At 38.1% G+C, this 20497-nt stretch overlaps 1 protein-coding gene across 2 annotated transcripts in view; it reads right to left on the minus strand.

Moving 5' to 3' along the window:
• The window catches only part of ADGRD1 (adhesion G protein-coupled receptor D1), a 153663-nt gene that overhangs the window by 13518 nt on the left and 119648 nt on the right, over nt 1-20497 (minus strand). For both annotated transcript variants that reach the window (XM_035564929.2, XM_035564928.2), the window contains one exon: nt 14340-14431. In XM_035564929.2, the coding sequence (XP_035420822.1) occupies nt 14340-14431 (92 nt within the window). The remainder of the gene's footprint in view (nt 1-14339; nt 14432-20497) is intronic.

Genomic DNA, 20497 nt, shown 5'->3' on the forward strand with positions numbered 1-20497 from the left:
TCTGCTGAAAAAGCTTTTTGTGAGACTCCAATACTCAGTGACAGGAGAAAAAAGTTCCCAGCAGATGGTATTGATGGCCATGGCCAGAAGACAAAATAATCAAATTCTCAGAAACCCATGTGGAAAATGACAGCAGTTTAAAAGAAAAAGGAAAAGAGCAGGTCCTGACCCTTACAATTGTCTAGATTTATTAATTTCTTGAACACAAACTATTCATTTCCATAGCTCTTGCAGTGTTTGGTTCTTTCTTGAAAGCTGATTCTGGAATTACTTTGAAGAAAGCAAGAGAGAACAAAAAGAAAATATTACATGCTTTCACTTTAGGGGTTCTTTAATAATCACAAAAGCAGATTGATTGGGGTGTCTGGACGGACTAATTTGTTGTTTTAAAAAGAAAGCAAATTGTAATGTTTTAATGGGCCAGGCCTTTTTTATATTGTATGTCATCATTAAGGGAGGGTTTGTTTCCAGAAGTAAAATAGCGCTCTTATGTTTTCAGCTTGCACCTTACAGAGCAAGCACTCAGGAAAAGAGCAGCATTTTGTCTCACAACCAGAAAACAAAAACTGTGCAGGAGGATTTGTTTATAGCACATACAGTTAGCAATGAGCTAGTCCTGGGCTGAAAAGGGCTATGGAATTATTTGGTGGTAGAACAGATGAACAACAGATATCAAATAATTAATTGACAAAATATGACCATAAAGTTCGTTATAGGAGCATCATATTAATAGGATAATCCGACCTTGGCTGCTCTGGAGGTTCTGCATATGGGAAAACAGATGTTCCTTCAGATACTCCCCTTTCTCTAATGTGGACCTAGTGCCTAGCTCTGCATTGGACTCAGCCCAGGAGAAGGAATTTGTTACGACAGCTTATTCCCAGAAAACTCATTACCTGTCTCTTCCAAAGACAAGGCAATGGAAATGTCCCAAAGGGCTAGATCCTGCCTGTGGGTGCCAGATGGACTGGGCTACATGTCATCTACTCTTTTCTCCAACATTTGCACCTAATAATTTCTTTCACTGCAGTCTCCATTGTCTTAGCCATTTTCAAAGCTCCCAGTGCAGGACTTCTTCCATCTGATGACAGCTTTTTGTATAGCCTGTCCCTGGGTATTCCCAGCATGAGGAACTACATTAGCCCAATGCTAACTATTTTTAATTGGCTAAATCTCCACAAGTCATCTTGAAACAATATACTGAAATTAGTCTTATTGCGCGATTTACAACCATCTGAATCTTTTTTATAGTCCTTATATCATGCAGCGCAAATCTTTGTTTTCCCGGCAGTAAACCGAGATGACAGACCCAGTGCTAATAAAGAGGGATTGTCAAATTACAGAAGTTATGAAAAGAACCTCATAGTGTTCAACTTTCCTTATATAACAGAGATTTGATGGAACGATTCACATGACTGGAATACTGATGTGAAAGGGCATGGTTTGTTCAGAAGGGACACGCAGGGAAAAAGAAAGGGTGTATCAAAAATGTAGATCTGCTCAGAGAGCCAGAAAATATAGGCAGACAGACCTTTCAAAAAATCTCTGTGTAAAAATAAAGGGAAAAGAAATGGGAATAGTATGGCAGCATAACATCTATTTTGGCTTGCCAAACCCTGGGGATAACGCAGATAGGGCCTTTTTTTCCTAAACAGTTCAAGAGTTGTCTAAAGCATAAGATTAGGTGTTAGCATGGAGCTAGCTTGATTTAATTAATGATATTGTTAATGAAATGCAAAGTTTATAAAACCGTTTTGTTTTGTTTTATTTTGGTAAAACTGCAGGCAGTGATGTAATCCCATTGCAGTTGTTTTTCTTTTTGCTCTGCAGTGTCAAACCAGCAACACTATATGTTAAAAATATAGATTGCCCCCTATTTTGTGCTTGGTACTGGTGATGCCTGAGCTGGAACATCGTACTTTGGTTTGGATATCATTCTTCAAGAAAAGTGTGGTCTTTCTGGAAAGATTCTGGAAGCAAGCAACAAAAATGATCGGTAGGCTAGAAAGCTTTGCCTGCCAAAAGTGTCCTAAAAAGGGTCTCAGGTTTTGAAGTTTGCTTCAGCAGGGAGAGAAACTGTTGCCAGCACCCACTGGAGAAGGACAGACTCCAATTTGTCCTTTCTTTAGCTGCCCGTGTAGACATGTCAAGCTTCTTAAGAGAAGCTAATAGGGAAAAACTTCTGAACCAGCTACACCCTGAAGAGACTCAACTTTCTATCACTGGAGGCTTTTTACCAATATAAGCAATTGTGTTTTACACACTACTCAAAGTGGTCAGAAGCAATTACACAGCCAGTTACCGCTTTTTAGCTGACAAGTGGCAACAAACCTCACAGCTTGGTAGTTTTGTGTACCTGTGAATGCCCAAAGAAAGCTGCCTCAAGAACACGAGTTTATTGGAAATCTGTAGATTTGGTGAATATTTCTGGCTCTTAGCTTGAAGTCAGTGGGGCTTCATTTAGGATGACAGAGTAACAATCACATCAGCCCATACACAGGATTTCTGTAGAATAATAACATTCATCCCCCTGAGGATCTGAACTCTGAAAACGATCTCTTGACCTAAATGGCATCAGTGACCCTTAATTATGCAATGATATCAACAGAAAGATCATTCTTCCATTTCCATGGTAACGGTACCGGCGAGCAGCAAAGCTGTCAAGGTCAGGCATATAAACTGAGAAAGAAAAGTAATTTTCTGTGTAATGGTTCATACGAGCTTTAACTGCAGTACTGGCAAATAAATAGCCATATACTTGCTTGATCGCCTGTCTCAAATGTACATAAGGGGGAAAAAAAGAATTGCCGGCATACAACCACGATTGTGCTGCCTTGCTGCCTAGTTTCTGAAAACTGCTTGCTAGTGACTGTTGCTTCAGAGGATAACACAAAATGCAGAAAAGCATTCAGCTGTGCAACGCTGTAATGTGAGGAACTCAACTTCTTATTAAATTGGTTTTAAAGAAACTAGGTAACATATGGCTTTTATCGTGTTTATCAAAGTTAATGTCATAGCTGATGCTGTATTACTTACAAAAAAGCCCAGGAAGAGGTCAGAAAAATTCCTACAAAATATTTTCTAGTTTGTTGAAATCAAAATGTTTTACTAATGGGCTGGATTCACACCTCCTCCAAAGACCTACCTGCAAATGGAAAAACTAGAAAACTGTGCGTACTTCCATACTAGCATTCAGGCTGTCTTGTGCCACCCATTCGAGGTATTTTGCAGAAGGTTTACAGGCTGATGGCCGGCTGGCCCATGGTCCCCATGGAAGCAGACGGCCATGGGGACCTGCCCCAATGCCAGTGCTTGTGTCTGAGGCTCTCTTGGCTTTTGGGAACTGTCTCAAGCTTTAGTAAGAAGCTGCAGTATTGAGTACAGTTGCGATCACATATACATTATGAAATTGAAAACTAGACTGTGCTTTTTTTTTTTTTCCTTTTTTTTTTTTTCTAATTTCTGAGCTTTTTTAGTCTGTTGATGATTTGCCAATTCGCTTGGTCTGTGCAGGGGGCTCAGACAACAGCTAATGACAAGCTCTTTTATGGTGCTCCATATGTATTTATGTCTGCCTATTGCTGCTTATTTTTTTGAACAAGCAATCTGATGATTGCTATCTCTAGTCATATGAGAACAGCCAAGGCCTCATTGTTCTATTACCATATTCTGATGTTCCTTAGTTTTTTAATATCTTTATTAAAATTATGCAACTAACTTGGGAGTTCTGCTGGAGAAGGTACGTTAGACTCACGGGATAATAAGCACTATAAAATTAAAGAACATCGTTCTTCATGGGGCAATTACCTTTGACAATCTGGGAAATCACTATTCCTGATGTACTCATGCTTTCAATTATCATCTGACTTAACTACTTTTTTGATTATTTCTAATATTGTTCCAATTGAAAGGTGTGTATTTTTTTAATTCAGTTTCTTCCACTTAAATGTACATTTCTGCCTCACATCTCTTTCAAGAGAAAAGAATTGGGTATAATTCCAATATCTATTTCCAAAACACCTGTAACGTATCTGTGGTTAATGGAATTTTATTACTTACCTAAGGACAGTATCTTAAAATTTGAAAAGACTTCTGATTCTAAAATAAGACCTTTTCTTTATTGGATTTACCCATATTTTTCATTTATTTTATTTACTTTGTGAGAGCATTGTCGGGAAAATATGTAAATCACACTTAGCTAAGACCTGTGTCAGACTGGGTAGTGATTTACATGGTTGCCTAGAGCTCTGCACAAGGTGCATGTTTAAATAAGCATTTACTTTATGCGATCGTATAACTATAATATTTGTCTTATTATTCTGCATAAAGCTGACACAGAATTCTAGGATTATAAATTGGACCAAGGACGTAAATGCAGAAGTTCAAGAAAACTCTTGCAGTTATTGCTATTCATGGTGAACTGTACCATTTCATGATGAACAACCATCATTTAATTGTTACTCTGGTACCAGCCATAATGCAATGACTCATGCAACACCATCCTCCTGCTACTGTTATTTTCATGGCTTAAAATCAGATGTGAAAGGACTGAAATCTAAAAGCAATTAGGGCATTTTTAAAACAAAACAAACAAACAAACAAAAAAGTGCACTCCAAAGCTCTTTTTCACTGATGATTTTCAAAAGGTAACATTTTCTGTTATTGCAAATCTAACAGGCATCAGGGTCCAAATCCATAGCAGTACAAAGAGGAATTAAACCCCACTGAAGTCCTTAGACTCATCATGTCTCTTCAGAGACGTGACTTACAAAGCTGACAGAGCATGGGAAAAAAGACAGAAAGAGGAAGAGAACAAATAAAAGAGAGAGAAAAAATTAAATAAATAAGCAATTCGTAACTAAGGTCACACAGCAAGTCACCAGGAGGCTTGTGTCCTTAGCATACAAGGAAGTGCCCTGCAAACTATTCTGCTTGTAAATAGCAATGCTCTGGAGGGGAAAAAAAAAAAAAAAAAAGCATTTAAAAATGAACAGCTGTTCAAGTAGGCTCCTGGAGCACGTTTATAGATATCAGTGTTTCCAGAAAATTCATTCATGCAAAGCAGTTACAATAGTTTACTAATGACTGATATGCCAGAAAGATTCTTTTAACTACAATAATGGCAGTTTCCATCAAGAAAATTGAGTTTCTAAACCTGGGAGGGAATTTGCACTGGTGCATTAGGTCCTTTGAAAGCAGCAAGTGATTTACAAATGAGACGATTGGCTAGCCACTGATCCTTTCCATCGGATGAAAAAAATCTGTAAAAGCATCGGAAGATTTGCCAGTAAGGCAGCACGAGCATCTTCAGTTAATGAAAAATAAAGCACACACTCGATGCTACCAGCTGAACATGTACAGAATTTAAGGTAAAGCTATGAGTAAGTCAAATGTTAAGGTAAAGTAATGTGTTATTCTTCAGACATTTTGGGGGAAACAGAACAAAACCAAACCAGCTGCATTGTTCCCATATGCCGCAATATCATATCACTAGCAGCATCTTTGACCCAACTCCCGTGTATGCTGGCACCATGTACACTGCAAAGACTCATCAGGAACAACGCAACCTTAGGCATGGGGCCAGCCCAAAGTTATGTTCTCATTAAATGCCGTATAAATCCCAAGTTGACTTAAGGAGGCTCCATCTTGGTGTAGTGTAGCCTCAAGCTCCTGCAGAGAACAGCTTTCACCTGCAACAACTGCTCTTAACATCTACGAGGGACTGATAGGGTGGGATCAGGGGATTTATTCAGTCATGGATCAATAAGCACAACACAGTTTTCTAGATACTGAAGATGAGGAATAGCTGACCAATGTCCTGGTATGACACTTTCCTTCATACCCTTCCCTTCCATTACTGATTCTGTTGTGCTCAGAGCTAAGTTTAATCACAGGGATTTAATAACTAAGTTTTAATAAACCTCATTCTATCCTGACATTCAGCTATGAAAACAAACATGCCTAAGCATCCGCAATGAAAAGTCTTATATCTTTATACTCAGAAAATCCAGTACCTCTTAAATATCAAGTTTTCCTAGTATCCTTTGTACCTAGAGGAGTACATTATGGACCCTGTTATATAAAACAATTTACACAGCCTCCAAGACTCATTTGTCTTTCACTCAACTACTTTTAGATCCAGTGAGTTGAAGGTATTAAAACTGGAGAAAAAAATCAGAAAGAAATATGTGCTAGCTGTCCCAAAAATGAAAGTCACCCAATGGATTATAGTAGAGATTTCTTACAGTGTCTCAAGCCACATGAGGCAGGGTAGAGCCATAGCTGCTATTTATCTTGTGCTGATGTTGTTGTGCCACGTGTGTTATCCACAAGGAATTTACACTAGAAATGCCCAAACCAACCCCCTTTTCAATCAATGTGCATAGGCATCCCCACCACCTTCATCCCAAAAACCTTTAAAGCAGTTTCAGAGAGGGCAAATAGAATTAGTTGTTTGATACTTCCTGAACTTGTGTTAGTGTTGGGCACTTCAGAAATCCCAACCTTATACAGAGAAACCTAGTGCTAATACTCCCCTGCCAGGAGATTGGTGGTACAGACATTAGGGATAGAGAAGGTGTGAATTTAACCATTTTTGTAAGTGTTAACATTGTATCTTTACTACCCTTCCTAATACAGAAAGAAAGGAGCACACAAGGATCAGAATTGCTTGCTGCTTTGGAGCCCACAATCAGCAGGCCTCGCTCACCCTTGTGCAGTAAATCCTTTTTAAGGAGAAAAGACAGAAGGAAACCAATTCCCACAAAGGATAATCTTGGCTCAGAAGAAGACAACCAAGAAAAAATAAGCTGTGAAAGGACTCACAATATCATCTTTTCCAGCTCGGCCACAAGACAGGATCATTTGTCACTCCTGGCACTAGGATTAGCCATGACAGACATTTGCGCAACCACTTCTGAAAGCCATTCAAAGACACAAACAGCAGCTCCAGGTGATCAACTCAGAGTAGCTTTGCTACTCTGCTCCCATTATTGGAAGCTAAAAGATGCTTAATTTTTTCCTCAGCTTAAGATTCTCTCTATTTGTCCCTTTTACTGTGCTCTTGGAGAACAGCCTCCCCTCTGCAGCGATGTTTTATGTACTTCTAAGCTTTCACTACCCCTCCTGAAATGTGCCTGAAATGCACCTGAGCTATCACACAGCCAGGAGCTTCTCTCCAGTGCCCCGATTCTTAGCATCTGCGGTAAAACAAGCACTACCATTACTGTCATTATGGTTACAAAAAGGTTAGCACTTCCTGGTTAATACTCTCATTGCCAGCATTCAAACCCATGTATTTTCAGTCTGAAACTCAGAATCTAATAAGGAGATACCCAAATGGCATTTGTATTTGTCATATTCAATGAGCCAAAAATTTAATTTTATTGAGGACATTATCATTGGCAGTAGTACTTCAGCTCTCTAATTGTCATTGCTTAATACTTTCCTTTTAATTATTTCCTTTATTGCCAGTCCCCCTCCTTCTTCCAAGAGCTTCCATGAGGTACATCGCTCATGGTATTTGAAGCCCTATTCAATGAACAGGATTTCTTACACACAGTTAGAAACTGTCAAGAAAAAGAATTGCTGAAGGCAGATTTGACTTGCCAGGCTGCTCTTTCTAACTGATGGCTCTCCTTCAGCAAATGGGAAAAGCTCGTTTCTCTTTCAACAGAGCACACAGAAGCAGGGGCTCCATGTCTCTGAGGGCTGCGGCTGCAGCATCTGCCAGCAAGGCACAGAACAGATTTTCTAGTGCTACGGATCTTGAATCCCTGTGGACTTTCAGAAGAGCTTGACTGCAGATTGTAACTTGTTCCTAACCCTTGAAGGCAGGTGGGGAGAGAAAAAGAAATTCTCTAATGGTATCGCAAAGGGGTGGAATTTAGTCACGTAGGGAGGTTATGGTAGGAGACCTCTCAGGAGAGCTTCAAGTAAGTGTCGTGATTGACAAGTGCATCCTGTGAAAATGAACAGCTGGAAATAATTCTCAGAAAAAGAAGTCTTTGCACTGCAAATGACATGAAACAGGCACTGAATCACAAGAACAAAATGCAATACACAGTACCTTGCAGAATAAAGGCTTATGTTAAAAGCACCGAAGTTAGCAGCTCTAACTTGGAAGAGTGCTATCCGAGACAAAAGGTGACTGGGCTGAAAGGCAGGCACTATGTTTATAAACAAAGTAAAATACTGATTTGGAGACATGGCATGGAATGGATCATTGATTAAATGGATGAGCAATTTGCCACTGTGCATTTGGTGTGCTGCTGGAGTATAATAGATGGCTTTGCAAAGTGCTTTGGAACGGTCAATTACACATTTAAACCATACAGATGTCTGCAGCGTCATGAGCTGTTGGAAGACAGCCCTCATGTATTTGTATCTGTCAAAGGGAAAATCTTTCAGTACAACTCCACCCCCCCCCCCCCCCTCCAAATTACCAGAGGAAGTAACAGACTTGCATTAAACCCATGTACCCAGATTTCAGTTTCATCCAGAGTGGTTTAAGCTACATTCAAAAATGCAGTATGAGCTAACACAACGTACATGACTTGCTTGCCCTGTTGAGCTTTTCTTGACGCCCTGTGTTGCTCTCATGCACCACAGCTACTGTCATTTGTTCCATTTTTCAGTCATTAATTTAACTAAACAGAGGAAGTGTTATTCCTTCCCTCGACAGAGAATTCAGAGACTGTTTCATTACTTTACTGAGTGAGGATCAGGCTTTTGAGGGATGAGGGAAATGAGTAAAATGAAAGAAAGAATCGGGTAAAAAGCTAAGAAATATTTCTAATTATGTTGTAATTGCTTTCTCTGTAGGGATTATGATAGCTATCACTTCTGGTTCACTGCCTTCTGAAGTGTACACTTTATAAAAATGATACAGATTTTTCCAACTCATTGGGCCATTTCAGAGCAAGCAGTGAGAAAGTATTGAGTAAGACTTGGAGTTAGCAATTTATTCAAGAAAAAGTTAATGAAATTCTGTCTCTTCTGGACAATACAGTGCAAAAGTGAACTAGCTGCGGAAGCACAGTGATATGGTTAAGCATGATAACTTTGATTCTAGACTAAAATGGCTATTACTGCCACAGAGACGTGCTTTGCATTCTTCTGCTGTTACAGTTTCTAATAATCTTACTGCAAATCTAAGGTCTATGAAAATTGTATTATACTTTAACCCTTGTAATTCAGTAGCCAGGTAACTCAGGTAATCAAACAACCTACTTGTGATAGACTTAACCAAGGAAGAGTTCTTCTCTTGGGTAATAAAATGTGCACTTATTTAAAACGCTGTCACATAAGACATCTTTTCTCACTGTAACAGAGAAGTAACTTCCCAAGTAAACACAGCAATGAGGCTTTGAAGGGGTAGAGCAGTAAGACAAAAGCTAACTAAATAGTTGTTAGCCAGAGTAAATGAGTGCACTAAGAGAGGAATTAAGATTTTAAATGCAGCGGGAATAAGTTAAAAAAAAAAAAAAAAGAGTTCAAATGGTCCATAACTCAAAAAAGTAATCATGTGTCTCTTCAAGCACGTGAGCAATTCCATTAAACTAATCTGCTTTAATTGCATTAAGCTCAGAAAGACTACTCATATGTTTAAACTCAAACATAAGATTAATTATTTCCTTAAATGGAAGTCAAGAAGCCCAGTCAAGAAGAATGGATAGTGCAAACAAATATGTATATGCATTTAAATTTTTCAAGATATTTGATTCAGCATTCTATAAAGTAAAACATTCAAATTAGCTTTTCGGTGGAAAATGTGTTCCCTGGATGCAAAAAAATCTCAGAAAGCTGAATCTGAATTAGTAGATGAAATTATTTTGCTGAGAGTCAATAGCTAATCAGCTAATAAAATGTTCAAATATAATCAATCTATCACAACTAAGTGTAACAGCTCATATTCTATACATTTGTGTTCAATGTGCTTCAGAAAACAGTGTAAAAAGCATGTTCTTAAGTCAATTCAAAAAAGAAATAGGAGCTCGTCATAATTCCTTGCTCATCTCTTACCAGCAAACTATTCTTGCAGAGTTGAAGTTTCAGATGCTGAAAAAGTGACCACTCACACACACACACATCCTACAACAACGAACTATTTACTGTCCAAACTGTCACAGGAGTCTATTAGGCATTAATTAGCATCTGATCGTATACTGGTTAATTAATGTTTTTTCCTTATTTTTTTTTAATGTATGTATCATAAACTTAACTCTTTTATGTTTTTTTTTTCTTCAATTTACCCTATATTCTATGTTGGGGATATTGGGGGTATTATTACTTTCTTTAAAAAATAAATAACAACAAAAAAAGGCATGTCCACACCTGTCTATATCTCTGAAACTAAAATAAAATGGTCAGGAAGATGCTGTCTGATATCTTCATTACAAGAAGCAACATCTGAAGCTGAAAAGGTCAACCAGTCCATAATGTATTGCACTTTATTCTGGGCAGAATGTGAATTGGGCAGATGATGAATTAATTAATTTTATAATAAAAAGGAAATGTTGTTAACACCTTCCTGTTCTGTTTTGGCTTTTAAGCACAAAGTTTGGTGGACACTGCCTTCAGAGCTGAGCACCAGCTCACCCTGGTGCATGTTCTGTAGCCACATTTGAGTCAGCATTTGAGAGGACCTGTTGCCATATGGAAAATCAGGAACAATTACTCTAAATAATTACATCAGTTTATTGCTGTCTGTTGCCAAGAGAAACAAGCCCTTGTTGGTAATATCCACCAGCGTTGCCAAGTAACTTAATCTTTAGGGAAACCAAATACGCTCCAGCACTAGCACTTCTCTAACAATAAATATCCTTTCTAACTGGTATCATCATGGCTCATAACTGCATCTTTATTCTGACAATTTGCTAAGGTAATCTCTGCTCGGTTTGGGGCTGACAGCCTCAGAGGTGTGAGTTATCACACCTAACTTGAGAGTGCACAGGGGCGGTGTCTGAGCACAAGCTGGGCAATCTAGGCTTCCCTTGGGTTCACTGGGGAGAAATCAGAACTTTTAGGGCAAGCAGCTTGAACAGACGAGATGAATTGCACAGCAGAAGCACCCGGTTATCCATCCATCAGGGAGTGCAGGTGGAGGAGGAGGTGTCTGCTTCGCTGAGCTCTAAAGCTTGGGGACATGAGCCCAGGTCAGGCGCTCTCCCACCGAGGCTGCCAGCAGGAGTGGAAGTCAGTTCTCGTTGGGGTGATTAAACTCTTCCTTTGGCAGGAAAGCCTGGCAAGAGGTGAGCCTGATGATGAGCCTGTTCTGTAAAACCTGGAGGCTTGGATTTTCAGACCTCTATGCCTACGACTGCTGAATGTTTGAACTCAACAGCTGCTGCAGGGGTGAGGTCTGTTACATGCTTGAAGGCAGCTACAAATATTGGCCTGAGTCACCAAGGAGAGGCAGCTGGCACCTCTCTCGCACTCCTGTCACAGGCACTTTAGTCAGTCTCCAGCCAGTTTTGCTGGAATCTTTCAGTTCATTACCACTTGTAACCTTCAAAACCCCACTGTTTAAGTACTATCATCTAAATAATTGCCGACAGAAACTTAGTGTTTCTTATTGTGCTTTCCACTCAAATTTCATTCCAGCTTGAAAATAATGCATTGAAATCTCTCCTATTTTTTCCCCTAACAACTTTATTAGATCGAGCAGGTTTCCCCTGCGTAGCTCCTTGCACTGCATTTCTCATTTTCTTTATTCTGTCTTTTGCTTCTTTTGCATTCTGAGACCATGAACACAGCTGTAAAATATCCCCTTCTGCTCTATGAAACACTTCACTACAGCAAAGAACTACAATATGGTGACAATGTGGTTTCTTGTCTCACCAAAATCACTTTGTGCCATTTAAAGTTAGATGTGTTTCCAAGAAGTGCTTGATAAATTCTTTCTAACATATTCCCAGTTTTCCCCATAGCTGATGTCAAACAAACGGCACTATCCAGATGGATGCCTGACAGGCCCTTTATTTAAGTCTCGTCTTACACAAAGCAGTCTGTGGTCTTCAGTGATTTCTCCCTAAGCCAATTGCACTTGTTGAGTCAAAAACTACCTTGTAGCCCTTGCTGACAGCGACTTGACAGAAACTACAGAGCTTATTGTGTTTTTCTGATTTCTCCCTGCTCCCTGTCACTGATTCATTTTGCTGTGCTTATTCACTCTCACATGTTAACAACCTCTGATCAACATCTAGGAGTCTTTAGTGGTTGGAGGCATTTTCCTCTCGCTATGAAAAACATTTCGTAAGCAGCTGTCAGAACAGAAACCACTTTTGTTTTGTTCTCTTCCTTTTTGGAAAACAGTACAATGGCCAGACGATTTCACACTAGACACATAAACTTCTCACCTGTATAAAGAGTACTGAGGACAAGAAATCTAGTGTTATAAAGCCTGAATGTTTGATTTTATTCAACAGATAGGCCAGTTACTTCTCCATGACATTCTCTGTACATGAAACTCAGCCTGCCTCACTGCCATATTGAATCAGGTTATAAACACTCCTTAGGATCAGATTTGGACAGCTATTTATGTCGTTCTCATTTCAGATTTCTTCTGAGGACCTATTTCTGTAATGACATCTACAGAAAAATAGATATTCTGTATACTTTACATACTTTTAGTTATATTTTATTGAATTAATTTTTTTCTATCAGGAAAGATGATCTATCAAACCTATTCCTGCTTAACAATTAATTCCATGATCATTTTCCTATATATCTTCTTGTTATTTATTATTTTTCTCTACTACCATCATTATTATTGGGTTAAAACCTAAAACCATGCTTTATAAATACTAGGTACACAACTCACATTTTTACTATAGAGCTCCACCATTCCCAATCTATAGCTGATAATATTTATACCAGGAGTATATACTCCCAATTAAATGCATTTTGTCTTACTCCTAGCTCAACCATCCTTAAACTGGATGCTTTAAAAAAAAATAAAATATATATATACATATATATATAGTAGCATGCAGGGTACACCCTGTGTTGAATCAACTCTTCTCTATAATACAAGTAAGGAAATATCTAAGTACGTAGAGATATCAGTGTAGCTATTCATGGAATTTGTTCCCTTATTTCCTAATTCTAATAATGGATACAAATTGGCGTTGACAATATACAGTTATTTGCTTCCTAAGGTTCTATATTTCCTTTGTATTTCTGAAGGTCACAAGGACTCAGCCAAACTTGAAACAGTAATTTTAATTCCAAGTCTTTTCATTTCACTACTATATAATTATCTTATAGATTTTTGTGTAGACTTATTTACTGTTTTTCTTTTCCTGTTGGATAAGTATACAGTAACTAAACTAACTTCAATTAGGTAACTGTCACCTATATTGAAACCTTAATGGCATTTTAAAAATTACATTAGTAATTGAAGCATAAAAATGATTCTTTATGACACCATTTCAGAGCAGAGGTACCAAAGCTTATCATACAATAGTCTTTGACTCAGAAATATTAAACACAGACCATTGTCACATTTTTATTCTGAGTTACACACTCCTTGAGTTATATACAGTATATTATATGTTTGGACTAAAATGTCTTTAGGAGATACAAGATGCAAAATGGAATATTCAGCACTTTAGGTTCAATATATTAAGTTATCTTCTTAGTTACCCATACATAATCCTATAAATTTTTTAGAAATCAGAACTTGTCCTTGTGTATTCAGATGCAGTGATGTGTCTACATTAACTTTCCCCTCTAGTTCTGATACCATAGTATTTAAAAGCTGATGCACTCTCAGAGAGGCCAATATCCCTAGAGGCTCAAAGCACCTTGATATAAAGACACACTTGAATTTAAGAACACATTTAAATCCAGCATAAGTCTCTGTGCTTTGCATTATCAAGAGAGTCTTAAAGATAAGCATATGCCTAAATATTTTGCTGAACTGGGGCTAGAAACAAGGTTTATCCTCTGGAAGAGTGGAATAGTTGCAATACCCATGTACAGATTAATCATGCTCTGGGGGATTTATATTTGAAAATAGCAGGAAGAGGAAAGTCTCCATTAATAAAAAGGAAAATCATGACTCAGCAAATGCTGGAAACTATAATAAGCAAGAAAACACTTTAGCTCACAGTGAACCATAGGCTTCATCCTATGCAGCATATGGCTTTTGTAAAATATATTAACTGGCTGCATTCAAGAGAATGATATGTTGCCTTCAACTTCATTTGCTTTTTACTAAAGCGGAATGATATCAGTGTTCTGGGAGAAGTCCATGATTCATGTCCCTAAGATATGACATTGCTAGTGTGGGATTATTAACTTGTTATAACAGAATTTGAATATGAAAAACTTACTTGAAGGCATTGGCATCTCCGTGGACCTTATAGTTGTCTGCACTGATTCTTGAGATAACTCTTGTGACAGCGATGAGAATACCAATATTGACCTGAAGAAGAAGAAGGTACAAGACTTGGTCAGGAAATCAAATACCAAATGTGTCAGAGATGCAAACTGCCCTAAGAGTGTACTGTGTGTACCGTGCAAATGAACAGAAAATAGGAATTTTGCTTGTCATATTTATTTGGCAAAAGAGGTTTCCAACTTTGGACTGATATAGTCCGACTTCCATTGTGAGTGGATTTCTCTGTTCCGAAAGTGGGTAGCTCTTCCACCTTGTGTGATTTTTCCCTTCCGGAACAGCTTACCTCTTTAGGATAAGGCTGGACAGAAACATTGATTCACAACTGAAGTGCTCAGGATCCCTACTCTACAAATAAATACCCTACTATCTACCAGCAGCTGCCAAATTAGACAAGAACTTCAGTGAACAGCACTATATGTCTGTGTGATCTTTGTTTTTTTGTTTGCATGTGCACAGGCTTCAGAAAACACTTCTCTCAGACTTATAGCCTTCACAGTGTGTAATTCATGTTTCTTACCAAAATCTGCTTGCAATTTAAGCATGAGATTATTTTAAACCAGCAATGAGGAAAATATATTAAGCCTGAACTCTTCTCTTCAAAAGCTCTACTCTTTTTATGTCAGGCCCAGCAGAAACATCAATAAAATGAAAAGAATTCCCACCAGAAATCTAGGAAATCTTGAAAAGAGTAACACTGAAAGGTGCAACAAAAGAAAGTTTGCTCTGGAGTCACAGGTGAAGAAGTAAAGAAAACTTTATCATTTTACAGAGATGTGGCAAAGACTGTCTGGTTTTGCAGAGACCTTGGGTTTAAAGAAAAAAAGAGAGGGGGAGAATGTGAAGGTGAAAGACATATTTCCCCTTTTCTGTCCAAAGTTACACATCAGCTAGAAAGCTGATATTTAGCATCAAGTTAAGAACAAGGGAAGAACAAAGCAGCCTTGAACTAAAGAACATAAAAAAGAATTCAATATAGTACTATTGCTTAGTTAAAACTCAACAATCGTAATCTATTTTAACATAAATATTATAATTTTGGTTGAGCTAAAGAATATTTAAACTTGGTAATAATCATTCTCATGCCATTTTTCAGATCTTACAATTCTTTAAATTTTCGATTCCTAAGGGTAGCTCATCACCTACTGTAAAAGATAAGGATAGCTGTGATAGTTCATTTCTGCCACAGCTTTTTAGCCCATCCAAAGAATTCTCTGTGGAACCAAAAAACTTTTCAATTACAAGTATATTAGTTCAATTGGTTTTACAGAGATTAATAAGAGATGAAATTCAATGGTCTTGGGACCATTTTCCCTATTCCCACCAAATCATATATAGAAAATACTTTTAAGGCAGTAACAAGCATTCCTGAAAAACCCATTGATGTGCTAAATATGTGCGTTGACTGAAGGAGCATATGATGAATGTGAACAAGTAACATTTCTCTTATTTCTCCTCCCAACTCTCCAATTTTCTGCTGTATGTCCACCAAACAATCATCTCCAATGCAGCTTTTCATGAGAATTTCACAGGAAATGCCTCTCTATACCCTTCACTTCTTTCCTGACATATTATCTTTCATCAGCCTTGTTTAGTCTTTTATCTAAAATATCGGTTTCCTCTACTGACATTTCCTTGCAGATGTCTCAGAGACAGCACAAGTTCATCTTGGCACAGTTGCTGCACGGACCCTTTTTCTGATAACTGGAAACAGCATGCTCCTGCCAACCTCACAAGCACTTAACTCCAGCTCTTTATTCCATTCCTAATTCTTTTTAGTCAGATTTTCCTAGATTTTACTTTCTGCATAGCATTTTAAAAAATATGCAGATTATGCATATGCAATGTCTTTTAAAATACTAAGAAAATAAATTGCAGTGAAATCAAGACTCCTCATTCCTTACATTCTGAATTCTCTACATCTTACCGAAGTCAATGAAAGTTATAAATAATAAGCACCAACAAAGGAATACTCAGAATCTTGCAAACTTTCACTCAGACTGGACATGAACCCTAGGATGTGGTCATCAGAACACCACAAGATAGTCTCCAAGGACACAGAAACGTATGGTTTGCTGAAGCACAAATTCAGTATTTTTAGGTGAACTATGATTTTTTATATATATATATAAAAATGAGATTGGAAATTAATTTCCTTTATATTTTGTTGTAATTTAAAAAGACCTTGAGCACCTCCTCTTGTGCAGCCAGTGTAATCATACCTTTTCCAGGCTGCTTTAGTTACATGTTTATAAGATGAGAAGGAAGGACTGCGATCTGTCTGCTGATAAAGATAAGGTACTTGTAAAATTAGCAACCAGCCCTTACACTCAAGTCCCAAAGTTCTATGTTTAAATTTCCTAAACCACTTGAAAATTTTTGTTTAGGTATTTTGAGAAATTAGAGTAATCTCTTGCAGCCTAAATAAACAGATTAGCTATGAATGTCTTCTTTTGTTAATGTTTCAGTAATCAAAGCATGGAGGTATTTCCACTGTCCTTGTAATGGGAAACCAAAATATAGCCACTGAATTGCTCCTCTAGGGATTTTTTGGCATCTGAAATAAATACTTAGCCAATGACTTTAATAGAGGAATGCTTAGTTGATGAAACACTCATTATGTTTTAGCATATATCAGAATGTTCAAAGTAGGAGAATAAACATTTAGATAAAAGAACTGTATATAGCTCATATTTCTTACTTTTCTGAAAGGCCAGATTGCCTGACAGTTGCAGTTATTTTGCCTTAAAAGTACACAAGAACATAGATTTTTTTTTTTCTTGTAGGCACTGACCACACTTTATTTTTCAAAAAAAATATGGCTAATAACAATAGCATGTTTCCTAACTCACAGGACTCCTTTCAAGGCAGCTGGTCCGACCTCAAGCACTTGCAGCTCTGCAAAATCTGCAGGAGCTGCCAGTTCCCCTTATGGTAGGCTTGAGGCAAAGCCCACCAGAGCCCATGGAAAGGTTCCAGTGACATCAGGGAGCTCTGGCTTACGCTGGGACAACTTCACCTGACTAAAAATTGTCAGATCAGGTGGAGAGTTAAATACACAAAAAGAACCTCTTTCAATATGAATACTTCTTATCAAAATTTATTTGGATTAGATTTTTGGACATGGAAAAACACACAGAGCGTGAGCCAAACTTTGTTTTCTTGACCATACAGCCCTGCTTAGAGGAGCAGAGATGTGAAAAAAATTAAAAAGGTCTGAACTGCAAGAACTGTCTACAATTGCAACACCTAATTCTATAGCCTTTTGTCAACTGACCCAGTAGGATTTCTCAAGGGTCTCCCTGAAAGAGCAGAATGAATACAGCTATCAGGGACATTTGCCACAGAGGTGCAGAAATGCATCTTTAATTCCAGGTTAGGTTGGTTAGCTTTTCAAAGAGGTGCCCTGCTGTCTTTGAGTTTTTTACAAAGCTGGAATAGAAATAGTGAGAGAAATTCTTTCCCTCACTTATTCTTTTGCAGGGTTTTCACCCAGCTTTCGTCCAAGTCTCCTGAGATTTTTGTTGTTTCTTTAGCGCAGTGCAGAAATCCCCTGAGTAAAACCCTCTGATGTGGTGTGTTGCATCCTAGCCAAGAAGAGGCTTGGCAGCACAGAGGGAAAAAAATGGATAAAACATATTGCCTTATTTAAATCCATTGACCAGTTTTCCTCTAAAACCACAAACTATTTTAAGCTCCACTTCAATTTTGGGCAATGGTACAGGGAGTTATAACTGGCTCTTCCAATCTGAGGTTTAACATACTCTCCAATGGTGCGAGTTAATTTTATCCTAATCATGACATCACTGGTAGCACACCAACCCTCCAAGCTGTTGGAGTTGCAGCCCATTGCTAGGTCACATCGTTATGCATTTCCATACACAAAGAGTCAATTAAATTAGAATGATGTTCAAAACTGGGGGAATGGTTTTGGAAAGCCTGATGCCACTCCCAGCTATCCCAGACCAATTACAGACTGAATAGACTACACTGAGTTATTTTGGATTTCTTGTGCATGACTTCATGTTAATGCATACAACATTGCTCCAATCAGAGCTGAATAGCAAAGCAAACCTTTGAGGCTGGAAAGAAAATAGACAAGAAAATAAATACTAAATAAAAGATGGGACAGATCCTTGACTTCTACTTTTTTTTCTGATACTAATCCCTCATTTTTAAATTCTTATTATCTGTCCCATCACTCTAAAAAGCATTTCATGATTTCCTGTTCATTAGCTGATAAGAAATTTAATTTTAAAATAATGCATAAATTCAATTTTAAAATAGTAAAATCACTCATAACTGAGTGCTAATAAGAAAAATAGAGAAACTTTGCTGCTGCGATCTGTGCATTTGTGCTCTATTCCACCACAGCACTTAAGTATGTACTTGATTTCAATGCCTGAAGAATCCTACTGTTTTGATACCTTCAAATGTTATGGGCCAAATCCGTCACCTCTTCCATGATGAATGATGTCTAATAAAGGACGCAAATTGCCACTTTTAAATCAGTGGGCCTACCTGCAGGGTAAAATACTATTCAACATACAAAATTAGCTTAATTCTGCACAGGTACATGAAGGTATAAATAAATACCACCAGGCCAATGGAACTTACTAAATCAGGTATGAGCAGCAGGTATAAAGGGAGCAAATCTTTTTCTGTATATTTAATATTCATAAACATGTATCAGTTGAAGCCAGTGATAACAGGTTCAGCCTGGGATCCAAATTCATGCAGCCCCATCTGAAGACACTGGTTACAAAGCTGGTGTCCCCACAGCACAGAATTGCTTTAGCAGTATGCTAATTACAATCATTTAGCTCCATAAAAATGCTGTTTATTAGAAGGTCTTGTGAAAAAGCACCAGGAAAATAACAACTTACAGGGAAAACAATAGAAGGAACTTGCCACTACAGCCCAATCTTCCCCCCACAATGGATTGTTCCCTGTCTGTAGCACACCCACTGCTATGTGTACACAGATGCTTTCAACAGAATTTCCTTAATTCTGCCATATCTATGGAAACACACCGAAGTAGCAGATGGTTGATAACAAACAAAGCCTTCTGCCAGAAGCTTTTACTGTCTTGTTCCAAAAATTCAGGTGCTTTGTCAGGTTTTGTTTTTGCTTTTTTTTTTTTTCTTTGAAGACATGTTTTCCCAGGCCAACATTGGCTGAGATGAGGTTCATTTCCAAATTAATTGCAACAATTTTCTTATGAAGTTGCTGTATGAGATTTGGGTGTTGTGGCTGGGAACAGGGGAGTTGGGGCTGGAGAGTGATCCTTAAACCTTAACGTGTGGGTAGAAGCCAAAACACCTACACGTAGAAGGATCTATTTCTTTCCTCAAACCCCAAGGAAAAAAAGCACTTTTGGTATGGGAATCCATATAGGGCTGGGAGGTTCTGCGAATTACTCCCCAGAAAAGTATGTGTGAGTATTTTTTCCCAGTCACACTCCTACCACATCACTCTGTTTTAAGGCTCCGTGATGTCTGTAGCGACTGTGAGGCTGGGGCAGGACAAAGTAGACCGAGTCTGCCTAGTCTTGAGGGAGTGGGAGTTGAAAGGAGCAGTTCCCCTGTTTTCTGCACAGCATAATCCTTTTACTTGGCAGAGAGAAACTGGATGAGAGTAGTCAAAAATTGCTTTTTGAGGCTTATTTTCAGAGCTAAACACTGGTTCAAACAAGTAGTGGCTAATTTTCTATTTAAAGAGCCCAGGCACACATGCATGCACAAAATCGTGTTTAGCCTTGTTATTTCCCTATAGGCGCTAACATATTTTTCAGCTAGCATATTCAATGCCCAGAGAAAATAATTTGTCAGCCAGCTTGCTGCTATTTTGGGCAGAGCTGGGTTTAGACTATTCAACAAATTGCTCTACACGGATCAACCTTGTGAGCTCATTCTTTCTCTTTCGCAAAATATTTGTATCCCTACAAGAATATAACTTGAGCTGCACAAATAATATATCTGAGATCCAGACGGTTAAGCCCGTACTTTCATAGCAAGCAGCTACACATACAATTTGTTAAAGGCTGTGCTCACTCAGGTGAGTAAGTGCTTCACTATCTAGCATGTTTTGATT

This window comes from Cygnus atratus, chromosome 17 (genome assembly GCF_013377495.2).
Source record: "Cygnus atratus isolate AKBS03 ecotype Queensland, Australia chromosome 17, CAtr_DNAZoo_HiC_assembly, whole genome shotgun sequence".
NCBI classification, from domain to species: Eukaryota; Metazoa; Chordata; class Aves; order Anseriformes; family Anatidae; genus Cygnus; species Cygnus atratus.